Below are 14,822 nucleotides of genomic sequence, written 5' to 3'. Positions count from 1 at the left end.
CAACTCAAGTCTGGAGTACCTAGGCTTGCTGCTGGACTCCACGGAAACGAGAATTTTTCTCCCTTGAGACAAACTGCAGACTCTCGGATCCACAGTGAAACTACTCATGGTAGCCTCCTTCGAGGCATTACCTTATGCCTAGTTCCACACCAGAGTCCTGCAGAAGGAGATTTTTGACAAAATGGGACAAATCTCAGTTGTCCCTGGATCGTCAGATCCAGGTGAGCCAGTCAGTCAGAGACTCACTGATCTAGTTGTTGAGGTCCCCGGTGATTCAGTCCCGGAAATCGTTCCTGCCTCTGAAGTGGACACAACGGACGCCAGCCTATCCGGCTGGGGTGGAGTAATGGAGGTTCAGTCGGATCAGGGCCTCTGGTCGACGGAAGAATCCAAGTTGCCGATTAATCTGCTCGAGTTGAGAGCGTTCAGGCGATGAGACTACAGGGGCGTCCAGGCAGGATCTAGTCAGACAACGCCAAGGCTGTGGCATACGTCAATCACCAAGGGGGAACAAGAAGCTCAGCCGCTGCACGGGGGGGGGTTGCTCACATACTTCGGTGGGCAGAGCGACACGTACTGGCCCTGGAGGCCATTTACTTCCCGGGAGAGGAGAAATGGCTGGCGGACTATCTGAGTCGACAGATGCTGGACCCAGGAGAATGGGCATTGCATCCGGAGATATTCAGGCTACTGTGCCTGAAGTGGGGCACACCAGACGTGGATCTTCTGGCCTCCTGTTTCAATCGGAAGATGCCAAGATTCGTGTTCAGGACAAGAGATCCGTGGGCAGATGTGCTGGTGGCTCTGTGGGATCAGTACCAGCTGATCTACGCCTCTCCTCCACTGAAACTGTTACCACGCCTGCTTCGCAGAGTGGAAGCCGAGGGGATCCCAGTAATACTGGTTGCCCCAGATTGGCCTCAGCATCCTTGGTACACAGACCTGGTGCGTCTGGTGGCAGATGCTCCCTGGCAACTGACGTTGCGAGAGGACCTTCTGTCTCAAGGTCTGATTCTCCATCCTGCTTTACAATCGCTGGCTTTAACGGCATGGCTATCGAGAGCCAGGTGTTGAGGAAACGGGGTCTGTCGGACTCTGTGATCCCAACTATGTTAAGAGCACGAAAATCTTCCCGGAAGATATACCATCGTACCTGGAAGGCCTACATCTCCATGTGTGAGGAGAAAGGGATGGAATCCGCGCTCCTTTTCTATATCTATGATCCTGCTGTTTCTTCAGCAAGGAGTACACCAGAAATTGGTGTTAAAGCGGAGGTCCACCCTAAAGTGGACCTTCCGCTCATCCGAACCCTCCCCCCCCTCCGGCGCCACAATTGGCACCTTTCAGGGGGGAGGGGGGTGCAGATACCTGTACAGTACAGGTATCTGCACCCACTTCCGGGATAGCTCTCTGCGGAAAGGGGCGTATATTACGCCCCTTTCCGCAAGTGCCCCACTGCCTGCTGGGAAACACACAGATCCCAGAGGCAGCGGGGACCGTCCTTATTGCACAGCGCGACTCGCGCATGCGCAGTAGGGAACCGGGAAATGAAGCCGAAAGGCTCCACTTCCTGATTCCCATACCCAAGATGGCGGCGGCAGCACTCGAGAGACGATCTAGAGATCGGCTTCGGGTGCCGACATCGCGGGCGCGCTGGACAGGTAAGTGTCACTATTTTAAAAGTCAGCAGCTTGCAGTATTTGTAGCTGCTGGCTTTAAAAAAAAAAAAAAAAAAAAACGCGGAGTCCCGGCGGACTCCCGCTTTAAGCACCATTAAGGGGCAAATTTCAGCCTTGGCTGTCTTTTTTTTTTTTTTTTTTTATTTATTTTTTTTTTTTTTTGAGACCCCTGGCGTCTCACTCATTAGTGAGTACCTTTGTTCAGGGGGTACGACATGTAGTCCCACCAGGATGGTTTTGGAACTGGCGGCCTTGTCTTGCAAGTCGCCCTATCTGGTTATCCATAAGGATAAAGTGGTGTTGCGTCTGCAACCGTCTTTTCTACCGAAAGTGGTCTCTGCTTTTCATATTAATGAGGACATTCTCTGTGTCCTAAGCCGAAGCACCCTAAGGAGGTGGCCCTTCACGCCCTGGATGTGGTTCGGGCTCTGAAGGTGTATTGGTCTGCCACTGCTCCCTTTCGGAAGTCAGACTCTGTTTCGGTGGCTGGTCCCAAAAAAGGCATGGCGGTCTCGTCGGCCACCATTTCCAGGTGGATCAGACAGATTGTAGTACAAGCCTACGCCTTGAAGGGGCAGGTGCCCCCCTTTCCGGTCACGGCCCACTTTACAAGGACAATCGGAACGTCTTGGGCCTTCCGAACTTCAAGCGCCTGTCACTCAGGTGTGTAAGGCGGGGACCTGGTCGTCTGTCCACACGTTTACCAAGTTCTACAAGGTAGACGTCATGGCATCAGCTGATGCCTGTTTTGGCCTCAAAGTTTTGCAGGTGGCCGTTTAGTTGCAATTGAATATGCAATATATATTTCCTTTTTTACCTGATTTTTTGATAAAAACACAGTACCCGCAAATGAAGCGCCACGTCTGCAATCTCATGATTGCATTGACGTGGCGATTCCCATGGTGGTTCCCATAGTGCACTATGTCCGGCGCTCGAACACAGTGCACTTCCTTAAAGGACTTTTTCTTAAAGGAGCAGTTTTAAACTTTTTTTATTATTATTTTTTTGGTGACGACACAGAAGGGGGGCGGCGCCCGGGTGCCCCCTATGGACGGGCCGCCACTGGTTGGCGGCAAAGATATTGGAAAGTTTGATGCTTTCCTTTATGGTTCATCTCTTATAGCGTATAGCGACAGTGCATATTTATTTTTATTTTTATTTTTTATCGCACTCCCGCTATAAGTCGCTGATCGCCATCGCTACTAGTAAAAACAAATAATATTATATAATATAACATAATAATAATGTATATATATGTATGTGTGTGTGTGTGTGTGTGTGTGTGTGTGTATGTGTATATATATATATATATATATATATATATATATATATTTTTTTTTTTTTTTTAATTGTTTTTTTGTTTTTTGTGCTATATACAAAAAAAAATCTCAGAGTTGATCAAATACCACGAAATGAAAGCTGTGGGGATTAAAGGACAGTGTCACACAACCACGCAATTGTCAGTTAAAGTAACGCAATGCTGTATCGCGAAAATGGCCTGGTCATGAAGGGGGTAAACCTGTCAAGGCGGAAATGGTTAAAGTAATAGTAAAGTCTTATGCTTTTATAAAAAAAAAAAAAAGGAAAAAGTTATACTTGCCTGCTCTGTGCGGTGGTTTTGCACAGAGCAGCCCAGCTCCTCCTCTGATTCTTGGGACCTCCTGGTGCTCCTGGCCCCTCCCCCTTGCCGAGTTGCCCCAGAGCAAGCTATAGCGAGTCCATAAGACATACAGTGTGGCTCTGTCCTGCCCCTCGCTCCCTCACTGCCTGTGTCTCAGCCGGCAAGGCGGCAGAGACCCGGGAGAGCCACTACTCTCATGCACATCGCTGCATTGAGGTGGGGATCAGGTTAGTGGGGGGGGGCCTTTACAATCACTTTAAACCCAAAAATATAAAATATAGAAAAAACAAATGTAATATGTTGAAGCTGATCAACCATTAGATATGTGATGGCTGCATTCATTTTTTTTTCTTCTCTCTTCTTTTACCTGGTGAGCTGGCCAGTAACACACCTCTTGTATTAGGCCTGGTACACACATGCGATGTTAGTACAGCAGTCTTCCCACTGAGCTATCGTGTTGGCTGCAAGCACTGATCAGAAGCTGATTGGCTGCTGGTTTTCCAGAATGCTCGTTTGAAAGAAGCCAGACAGGCTGCTATACACACTGGTCAAATGTCAGCCGGTTTCTCTTGAACCGGCTGATATTCGGCCATGAGTAGCAGCCATTAGAGTGCCCCCACTGAGGATGAGGGGGCATAGAAGACCGTAGCATTTAGTCTGGGGGGGGGGGGGGAGTGTTAGATGTACTAGCAGATTTATAGAGAAAGAAAAGACTTCCTGTTTAATTGTACCTACATGTAAGCCTATAATAAGGTTTACCTGTAGGCACAGTAAATATCTCTGTCGGTGCATGCACATCGAAAAAAACAGCCAATTGTGCTGTTTCTTCAGGGCCCTGTGCCATGACCGGCGGCACCCGTGCACGTGCGTGGGAGTGACTGCATCGCAACTCTGGCCAATCACAGCGCTGGAGCTTGCGAACCCGGAAGAAACTCCGGGGGAAAATGTCAGCTGTCTTGGAGGTGTGCGGGTGCTGTTGCAACAGCTTCGTTCTTAGACCCCTTTCACCCTGAAGGTGGTTTTCAGGCATTTTAGTGCTAGAAATGGCGCCTGTAAAGCACCTGAAAACTACCACCCGAATGTGAAAGCCCAAGTGCTTTCACGCGGGGCGGTGCGATTGCGCGACTTTACAAAAAGTCCTGCAAGCAGCATCTGTATACAGCGCTCCTAAACCACCACTGCCCATTGGAATTGGGTACAACATGGGTGGTTTAAACCCTTTCTTCTGCCGCTAGCGGGGGTTAAAAGTGCCCCACTAGTGGCTGCTAAAAACGTAGGTAAAGCGGTGCTTTTCGACCACTAGTGATGCATACTGGCTCATTATGCCTTATTTATCTTAAAGTTGTGTGTTTTTTTTTTTTTTTGTTTTTTTTTAAGGGGTTACAACTTCTGTAAATACACTAACAAATTGAAACCGAAAACTCTTTAAGAAGTTACAGCAGTTTTTATTTTATTTTTTTTTATTTTTATTTTTTTTCTCTTTTTGGGATAAAGCTTTTACATTAATCGATCATTATAAGCACCCCTGTCAGTGATAAATAGCTTTTATCATCCGTCTAACTGCTACATCTGCAAAACAGCTTGTTCTTTTGAAAAACGACTGGCTATATCACCAGGTAAAATTAAGGGGAAAAGAGCCTCAAAATGAACTGATATAGCCATCACATCTAAGAATTGGCAAGCTGATTATATGTTTGCTTTTGGGTGTAACAACGCTTAAAGTCTTCGGAAGTAGTAAATAAGTTTACTTGTGGGCACAGATGACTGATGAGCCTGTTTTTCTCCATTTCCAGGTCTATCTGCAGCAGCAGGAATTGGAGTTGATGACCTCCGTAGGCTGTGCATTCTGCGGATGAGCTTTGTGAAGGGCTGGGGTCCCGATTACCCCAGGCAGAGTATAAAGGAGACCCCATGCTGGATTGAGATTCACTTACACCGTGCTCTTCAACTGCTGGATGAAGTCCTTCACACCATGCCCATCGCAGACCCCCAACCTCTGGACTGATGAACCCCAAAGCAAGGCACCATCACAAATGTATCCGTTACATTGTCAGGGTGGAGGACTGGAAAGCTCAATCATGTTTGTAATCATGATAAAATATAATATATATATATTATATTTTATTTTATTATATGCACATAGCTTCTCCCCCTTACTCCAGGTCAGGGTAGATTCAGACTTTTACTTGGGGCCCTGAGATCCCATTTTACATTTTATCTAACAATTTTTTTTCTTCTACTTAATTTGACCTGACAATGAAATATCCATTTTTATTTTTAACTCTTCGGTCTAGAATGTATTGTGAAGAGCTGTTTTTATTAAAGAACTGCTAAGCAACATTACCATCAAACCTGGCCACAGCCACCTTGGCTAATTCTGGGGAACTACCCCTTTTTGTAGGGGGTGGGGGGAGAGCTGTTGCGTTACGAATGTCTGTAAATCGGGCCCATGTGGAGTTCAAAAACCCCTATTGTCTATAACCACACCTTAGCACATGCGTAGGTCTGCACTAGGCAATATAAATTCTGCTCCCATGGGTAGACTTTTCACCCACATAGTGGATAAGCCGGGCACAGACTTCCATTTTTTAATTTTATTTTAGGGTGTCCAATACTAGACTGCATGTTAAATGCTCTACAGCAAATTGCTGCAATTAGAGCGACTAATTTCCAAGCGTTGTTCTGCATCTTTTAGATCTCGGGACACTCGGCCTGCAGGAAAATCAATGATTTGATTATGTAATGGTGTGTGAATTAAATATTCATTAGCTGCAGACAGCAGCAGTTTAATTTTGCAGTTGTGAGTTACAATGAGATGGGTACACCCCGCACTGCAGGACCACACAAAAATCTTCCAGAATAAGAGGCGCAGATGGGCGTATACAGAATCTGACAAACCTATGCCTTACTGTGAAATATGCCGATAGTAGAAATCATGGTGTCTGTCCTCCCCATTGATTTTTCTTTTTATTTTTATCGTAAAGAATTATGCTATTGGCTGCTTCACGTCAACAAGGCTATAATCTTTTATGAAAGCAGAAGACCGGACTACACTATTAATAAAACGCAGCTAGACTATGCTTTTTTTTTTTTTAATGCTTTAACCCTTTCACTGCCAGAACTGGTTTTTGGTGTGTTTTTTTGCACACATTAAAAAAAATGTTTTAGGCCTGGCGTTTTCTGAAAGCACAAACCTTAGACAAAATAGGTTTTAATGTTGCCCATTATTACGGCAACATTTCAGTAAAAAGTACACTAAAGTTAGAGGAGCTCCAGTCTGGGGAAAAAAAAAAAAATTAAGTTAGCAGCTACAAATACTGCGTCTAGCTTCTTATATATAAGGACACTTACCTTTCCAGGGACCCCCACGGTGTGAGGACCCCGAGCCGACTTGTCAATCTACTTCAGGTGCAGGCGCCGGCATTGTAAGTAACGGAAACCGTCAGAGAAGCCTTCAGTCTTCACAGCTGCTTTCCTACAGCGCATGCGTGAATCACACTGCGCTTTCTGAATGGTCCCACTGTCTTTCTGGGACATGTGTATGTCCCAGAAGGCAGCGGGGGGAAGGAGGAGGGGCCAGAAATTTCTCTGAGATCACCATCTTACCGGCAATTGGGAGCGGGTACCTGTCAAAACCAGAACCCCCACCCTTACTGCCACATTTGTCTTTTTTTGGGGGGGGGGGGGGTGCTGGTGTGAACAAGCGGTGCTTTCCCTTTTGGGTGTAGCTCCGCTTTAATTTTAGGGCACGCTAATGCAATCAGTTACCCAATTTTTTGGTAAAATGTAAAAGCCGAGTTTGCACCCAGTAAATTGATAGCCAAAATGTCAAATCTGAAATGGTGACTAACTTAAGCACCCTAGATTATCTATAGGCGAGGTTTCTTTCTTTTTTTTTTTTTTTTTGGGCCACAGGTTCTTTTTAATGGGACCCTGGATGTCTCCCCTGTGCTTCACTGAATCTAATGCAGTGCAGATCGTAATGCAATACATTCTTTCCCAGCTATGAAAAGGACAGGGGGACTCAACGCGTTGCTTCTGGGTCAGCAACAAGAAGGGGAGGGGAGCGAGTGTGTGTGTGTGTGTGTGTGTGTGTGTGTGTGTGTGTGTGTGTGGTGGTGAGGGGGGCGCATGTTATCAAGGGATGTTAAAGCAATCCGTTGCTGCCAGAGGCACTGGACTGCTTTCATCTGACATGCGGCAGTCTGCTTGTCAGGTATACACACAATCACCCGACAGGTATGTACGACGTATAAACCTGGCAGCGAAGGGGTTAAACAATATCAGTTATACACTATCAGGAGTGGGCAAACCTCAGCCCTCCAACTGTTGCAGAACTACTAGTCTCATCATGCTTTTGCCTCTGGGAAAAGTACTTGTGGCTGTCAGCCTTGCAATGCCTCATGGAACTTCTGTAAGAGCTGGAGGGCTTACACTGTCACTAAACTATATTTGGATTTTTAGAAAAACGAAAATTGGATTTCACAGTCAATGGAACCCCCTAATTTCCTGAGTCATTTTTGTAGTTGGCGTCTTTCCCAACTCCTTTGTAAACCAGAGAATCGTATCTTATAGCCAAATCACAATGCAGTTTGTGTTTTTCTTATTAAAGCGGAGTTCCACCCAAAAGTGGAACTTCTGCTTTAAGCACTCCTCGCCCCCCCTTACATGCCACATTTGGCATGTCATTTTTTTGGGAGGGAGTGGGAGCTTGGTTTTAAAGGGGACTCCCTATCCCACTTCCTGGTTTCGTCTACACTCCGCCTAGGCGGCCCCTCCCTCTCTCGGCCATCTTCTGGGACATGTGAGAGGTCCCAGAAAATTGCCTGTCCACTGGGAAGGCGCAACAAGCTGTCACGGCTGGGTGCCCACAGTATCGATGGAGGCACTGAGGAGAGGAGCAGGGCTCCGTGTGGCCGCATCGCTGGACCGTGGAACAGGTAAGTGTCTGTTTATTAAAATGTCAGCAGCTAAACTTTTTGTAGCTGTTGACATTTAATAATAAAAAAGGCTGGAACTCTGCGTTAATTACTTTAAAGTGCAAATAAGCACTCTCTGCCTTGGAGTTTTTTTGGAAATGTAAAATAAATAAACCGCGCTAAATGCTATATGCAATATATTGCTATATACAGAAAAATAAATGTAAAATACTGAAAAAAAAAATCAATATATAAAATGGTCCCCAGTGAAAAGTGCTGGTGCTTGTGGAACAATGATGAAAAACTCCTATACAGTGCTGTGACTTGATAAGTACTTCCATGCTCCTTATGCGCTTAAATAGGGTGCCTCCCTAGTAGATGTGCACTCGCCCTTGGGATTGGACCAACTATCGCTAGTTAGGTCAAATGTGAGGCGACCCCTGTAGATATCCTCTGGAGTGTTAATTGACTATGATGAATGTTCCTCATATAGATGGATACAATAGAGAAAACTTTGCGCCGTACCGTTTAAAAATAACTTTTATTCCAAAAAAAAACTAAGATTTTCAACTCGCATGTATGAGTGCCTGATATCCTGGCTCCCGGAGTGAACAGCGGGTAAAAATATCATCCGTGAAATCTGCCTGATCAGTTCTGCAGTGAAGGGCCAGGAGATTTTTTTACCTTTTTAAAGATGGCATCTCACGTATTCCCATCCTGATGGATTTTCTTGAAATGCAGTCTTTCTCCAGAATTTTTAACACCTTTTATTTTTATGCCCTAGTCAGAGCAATTCTTATTGACTTCCTCTCCAAGATGCTTGGCTCTCATCAACTAAGAGCAATATGTTCATGTGACTCAAGTTGAACTAACACCCCGCCCCCCCAGTCCTTTATAGCTAAAGATGGCGCCATCTTGGCTTCTATTTAGAGCTGCAGATGTTGTGGTGCTGCACAAATGTCCAGCTATGACACCAGCCATTTGAGGGCTTGGCTGGAAGTTGATATAAGCACGCTAATAACTCCTTTGAATATAAAGGTTAGAAAGAAGATTTTTTTTTATTATTATTATTATTATAGGGAAATCCAAAGTAGATGGCAATGAAAATAAGACCCTTTTCACACTGGGTCGTTTTGCAGGCGCTATTCGCTAAAAATAGTGCCTGCAAACAGACCTGAAACAGCCGCTGGCTTTCACACTGGAGCAGTGCGTTGGCAGGATGGTAAAAAAAAGTCCTGCTTGCAGCATCTTTGGAGCGGTGTTTACACCACTCCTGCCCATTGAAATCAATGGGGCAGCGTGGCTATACCACCGGCAAAACACCTCTGCAGAGGCGCTTTGCAGTGTTTTTTTTAACCCTTTCTCGGCTGCTAGTGGTTGAATAGCATTGCAAATCCTATGGTAAAGCAGCGCTTTACCACCAACGCACCTCCCACCCCAGTGTGAAAGGGGTCTAAGGGAAACCATTAGAGCGGGGAAAGCTGTTGTTGATCTATGCAATGTGTATGGTGGAAACCCAAAGGTTTCCACCATGAAAGATTAAACTCCTTCTACTTTATTCATTCTTCGAAGGCTGCGACTCATCGCAGAACTTGAGGGACATGTTGGGCTACGGTGGAAAAGACTGTGTAAAGTGGGGACAGTCTGTGGTAGAACACTACATAACTAACCCTTATTATAGTGTTATAATAGATGCATAGCACATTGGACACTCTGGATGGAGAACCAGGCATGGACAACAGCACCATGTTTCAATGAGGAGTGAAAATTCTGATGCACTGTAGTAGTTTCATGGGGAAAAAAGAGAGGGGTTGCAAAAGGACATCTCTATCTGTAGAGAAAGGAGTCGGAAGGCATTCAATAGTGGGAGCTGCTCTACAAACATGTTAAAATGTATTCGCTGCTTTGCTTTCTTTGCGACATTGAAGCCCACACTGTGTTCTGCATTATATGAATGGTCTTGTGGAGTGAACACTGGGGTGTCCTGAGGATAGTGGTATCAAATCTCTTAAAGGATAAGTTCACTTTTTAAAAATAAATAAATGCACATCTTTTTGCAGGTAAAACAAAAGTACTTTTATTATTTTTTTATTATTATTATTGGGAGCCTAAAAAGCATTGCGCCGGTGATCAGCAGATTGTGGGTGCAATGCGCAGGGCCCTTGCAGACTGTGTGTAAGCTTTTAGGCTGTGCATTGTATGGCCAAGCAGTTACACACTAACAGGAAACATCCATGAACTGCCACTGCTCAACGTAGTAGTTCATTGACAACTACAATCCGACAGCCCCAAAGGCTGCCATACCTTGTCTATTCACAGAACTCTGTGGATGAGTGAGCCCCTTACGGCGATGTTTGCCGTGTGCGACAGAGCGGGGGGGGAGAAGATCTCCCGCCGCCTGTCAAAATCAGACGATCACGGGTGCAATGTCAGGCTCCCGCAAAATCTCTGTAAAATTGTCTGCCTGTTCCTCCTGTAAAGTTGCTGGAGAGCAGAAAGATTAATGAACTATGAGAACGCTCACCATTGCCCTCGTAGTTCATTGAGAACTACAACCTTTCTGCTGCGTTGGCAGGCGGTAGTTTTAGTTCGTTCATTGACAGATCAATATGAATGAACGACCCGGCCATGTGGGCAGAGCCTTGCATTGCCAAGCTCTTTTTAGATTGTGACAGCAGTTGTGGGGAGAAAAGATCCTCCATCCGCTGTCAGGGCTGAGGATTGGAGGGGCTCAGGCAGGTGCGTTTTTGTAACAAGTTACACCCTAAATACTGGTGTAATGTTACCAAAGGTGAACTTTTCCTTCAAGTTAATTCTAAATTTCTAGAGGTGTCAATTCAGTACTCCTTGGCAAAAAGCCAATGTAATGCTATAAAAATAAAAAAAATTTGCACCTGGAATTTTCTCAACATTATTAAATGATATTACAATTACCTTTTTAGAATACCATTAGCACACATGATGATTTTATAATGCATTTTATTATTAATTTTTACCAATTTAATTTATTGTTTAAAAATAAGACAAGGGGGGTGCGTGTGATTGTGTTTCTACCATTTCTGCCATCTTTGAGGCTAGGTTTACACCTGTGTGGGTGGTGCCACTGTGGGACCCGCACAAATTCCCGCAGCTGCAACCACCTGCACAGCGAAATGCGGGACCCATTAATCCTAATGGCATATCCTTTTCTTATTTACATTAATCCTAATGGCGCGCCACCTGCACTGGGAATTGCACAGTTCCCATGCGGGCTGCGATTTCCAAAGTACTGCAGGGACTTCTTTCCTGTGGGGCACGGCAATCGCATGAATGGGCTCTCATGCCTATGCAAAACCACAGCCACATCGGTGTGAGGCATATAAAAGGCAGTCCTGTAGAATAATATTTCCACCCCGCTGTGCAATAATTTTTTAGCTTTAAATCTTTTCAGGAGTTTAACCCCTCCCATTCTTCAGCCCATTACTAAAGCCTACAGCAAAGATGGGATGAAAAATGGGGAGCCCCTTCCTTGAGAATTTTTTTTTTTTTTTTTTTTGGACTGAATAAATAAAGGTGTTAGATCACTTAATTCCTGTTTATACAAATAGTGCAAATGTATCCTTTTGCAGACTGTAATATTTCCCATTGTATATACCAAATATTTTTTCCCTAAGTTTCTGATTGGTCTTGACCTGTACTAACTGTACATGGGGCCACCCTTGTATCGGGCAGGAGATTATCGCTTGCCATGGCTGAAGACCTTGTACATAATATATAAATTAGTCCATAATGGTATGAAATATTCATCAGATGATATGTATGCTTTTTATCTAGATATTAGTACCACAACATACCGGATTGCATTACACGTTTTATATACTGCAGCAGTTGTAGTGTCTTTTATTTGTTGACTTGTATAGTAGAAAGTGACTTGTGTTCTAACAAATTACTAATTCTCAATAAACAGCCATTTGTTTATTATGAGTGACTTGTACTCTTTCTTTTTTTTTATTTTTCTTTTTTTTAAGGAAGTACAAAAAAATAAAAAAATGTATTCCAGTGACTGTCCTGAAAAAATAATTTCACGTCATTGTGCTAGAAGAGTGCCGTATTGAAGGTTAAGAATCGGAGCGGCTTTTAATAACTGAGACGTTGTTCAGCACAGTATGCAGCTCAGCAAAATCAACAGCATTCAAAGACAACCTCTTTTAGTGTAATAAAAAAAAAAAGGGGGGTGGTGGGTGTGTATGTGTGTGTGTGTGTGTGTGTATGTGTATATATATATATATATATATATATATATATATATATATATAATATATATACTAGTCATTGCGGAAATCAGCGACTTGTAGCAGGACCATGATATTGTGGTACACAATCTGACACTTTGTAGGAACCAGTGACACTAATAGTGATCAGTGCTAAAAATATATACTGTCACTGTACTAATGACACTGTTAAATGTGTGCCTAACCAGTGTTTGTGTGTGGGTATACTGTGTCTGACACATTCAGTAAGCAATGTGCTAGATTTTTTCCCCTGCAAACCAGCACATCCCTGCTGACAAGACAGAGCTCTGTATTGTTTACATATGCAGAGCTCCGTCCTGTATCTCTCCTCACCAGTCAGCCTGTTCCATCGGTCACTCATTGGCCGGCACCTGCAGATTGGCTTCTGCTGTTACCAATCACAGCAGAAGCATTGCGCTTGCGCACCCTTTACCTGGAAGTGCAGAATCACATATGTGTATATATGTGACTATACAGAGTGCCCGTCCTGTGTAGCAGTAAAGCTAGGGCAGTCAGCAACTGGTTAAAACGCCCACTTAATGCCCGAGCATATGTTTTCTGAAAGCAGAGACCCTAGAAAATAAAATGGTGGCGGTTGCGAATTGTTGTATCAGAAAATTAGTGCATATATAAGTAATCTGTTGGCTTTAAAACGGCTTCCTCTAGTAAACCATCAGCACTGTAAGAGGAAGGGGCAGAACTAGGATTAGATTGTGCTGAAGTGCTCATATGGCAAGGAACTTGCTGATAGGAGGAGAGAACAGCGTGGCAGGGAGGAGCTCATCACTGTGCTGCTTCTCATTACACTGTCCATTCACAGGCTGGCGGTGGGACAGGATCTTTAAATTATGCCTAACTGATTAGGCTGAACATCCATGATGTGAATCTCCTCTTCCCCCACATCCCAAAGGTGCTCTATTGGATGAGATGCGGTGAGTGTGGAGGACAGAGACCTCATTGTCCAGTGGTGAGATGATTGGAGCTTTGTGACATGGTGCATTATCCTGCTGGAAGGAGCCATCAGAAGATGGAGTCATAAAGGGATGGACATGGTCAGCAACAATACTCGGGTAGGTCATGGCGTTTAAACGATGCTCAATTGGTACCAAGGGTCCCAAAGTGTGCTGAGAAAATATCCCCCACACCATTACCACCACCAGCCTGAACTGGTAAAACAAGGCAGGATGGATCCATGCTTTTGTGTTATTTACACCAAATTCTGACCCAACCATCTGAATGTCGCAGGTGAAGTCGAGACTCATCAGACCAGGCAATGTTTTTACAATCTTCTATTGTGCAATTTTGGTGATCCTGTGTCAATTTTAGCCTCAGTTTCCTTTTCTTCGCTGACAGGAGTGTCACCCGATGTGGTCTTCTGCTGCTGTAGTCCATCTGCTTCAAGGTTCCATGTGTTGTGCTTTCAGAGATGGTATTCTGCATACCTTGGATGTAAAGGGTGGTTATTTGAGTTACTGTTGTCTTTCTATCATCTGGAACCAGTCTGCTCATTCTCCACTGACGTCAGCAAGGCATTCTCCTCCACACAACTGCCGCTCACTGGATATTTTCTCTTTTTCAGTCCATTCTCTGTAAACCCGAGAGATGGTTGTGTGTAAAAATCCCAGTAGATCTGCAGTTTTTGAAATACTCAGACCAGCCAGTCTGGCACCAACAACCATGCCACGTTCAAAGTCACTTGACTCCCCTTTCCTCCCCATTCTGATGATCGGTTTGAACTTCAGCAAGTCGTCTTCACCACGTCTATATGAATAAATGCATTGAGTTGGGGCCATGTGATTGGCTGATTAGCACTTTTTGTGACCAAACAATTGGACAGGTGTACCTAATAAAGAGGCCGGTGAGTGTATATGTATCATCTTTGTATTCAGGTGGTTGGCCCGGAGCACAGCTCTGAATCCCACCCAATCTATACAAAGATTCAGTTCTACGTTTGTAGATTTCAATTTCAATTTCAGGGATTGCAGAGGATAGTAAAAGAACAAGATCAACTCCCACAACAACATCCTCTGCAATCTTGAGATCTACATGAAAGTAGATTGGATCCTATTTGTGTGCCGACACGTTCCGCCTGTTGTGATTCATAATTGTTAAAAGAGAAGAGCGGGTGATCAGACCGACTGAAGCTGCTGTGATTTGGACGTTTCATTTATACTAGCAGGTGTACATGAGTTCACACAAACCCTACAAGTTGTAACGTGGTAGTAAACTCTGCTTTTTATCTTGTATCCACAGGGAATCGTATAATTATGTCTGGTCTGTAGGTTACATAGTAGGTGAGGTTGAAAAAAGACACAAGTCCATCAAGACCAAC

General features: G+C 44.5%; 1 protein-coding gene across 3 annotated transcripts in view; it reads left to right on the top strand.

Annotated features, from left to right (window-relative positions):
* Window positions 1-12,182, top strand: part of SMAD4 (SMAD family member 4) — a 67,721-nt gene extending 55,539 nt beyond the window's left edge. For all 3 annotated transcript variants that reach the window (XM_077463002.1, XM_077463000.1, XM_077463001.1), the window contains one exon: window positions 5,094-12,182. In XM_077463002.1, the coding sequence (XP_077319128.1) occupies window positions 5,094-5,305 (212 nt within the window). In that variant the 3' untranslated portion in view covers window positions 5,306-12,182. The remainder of the gene's footprint in view (window positions 1-5,093) is intronic.
* Window positions 12,183-14,822: the final 2,640 nt, after the last annotated feature.

The sequence above is a fragment of the Lithobates pipiens genome, unplaced genomic scaffold (assembly GCF_037356315.1).
Source record: "Lithobates pipiens isolate NorthernLeopardFrog02 unplaced genomic scaffold, aLitPip1_a1.2 Scaffold_3, whole genome shotgun sequence".
NCBI classification, from domain to species: domain Eukaryota; kingdom Metazoa; phylum Chordata; class Amphibia; order Anura; family Ranidae; genus Lithobates; species Lithobates pipiens.
Note: the sequence above shows the minus strand (reverse complement) of the source record. Positions and strands in the feature narration are given on the sequence as shown.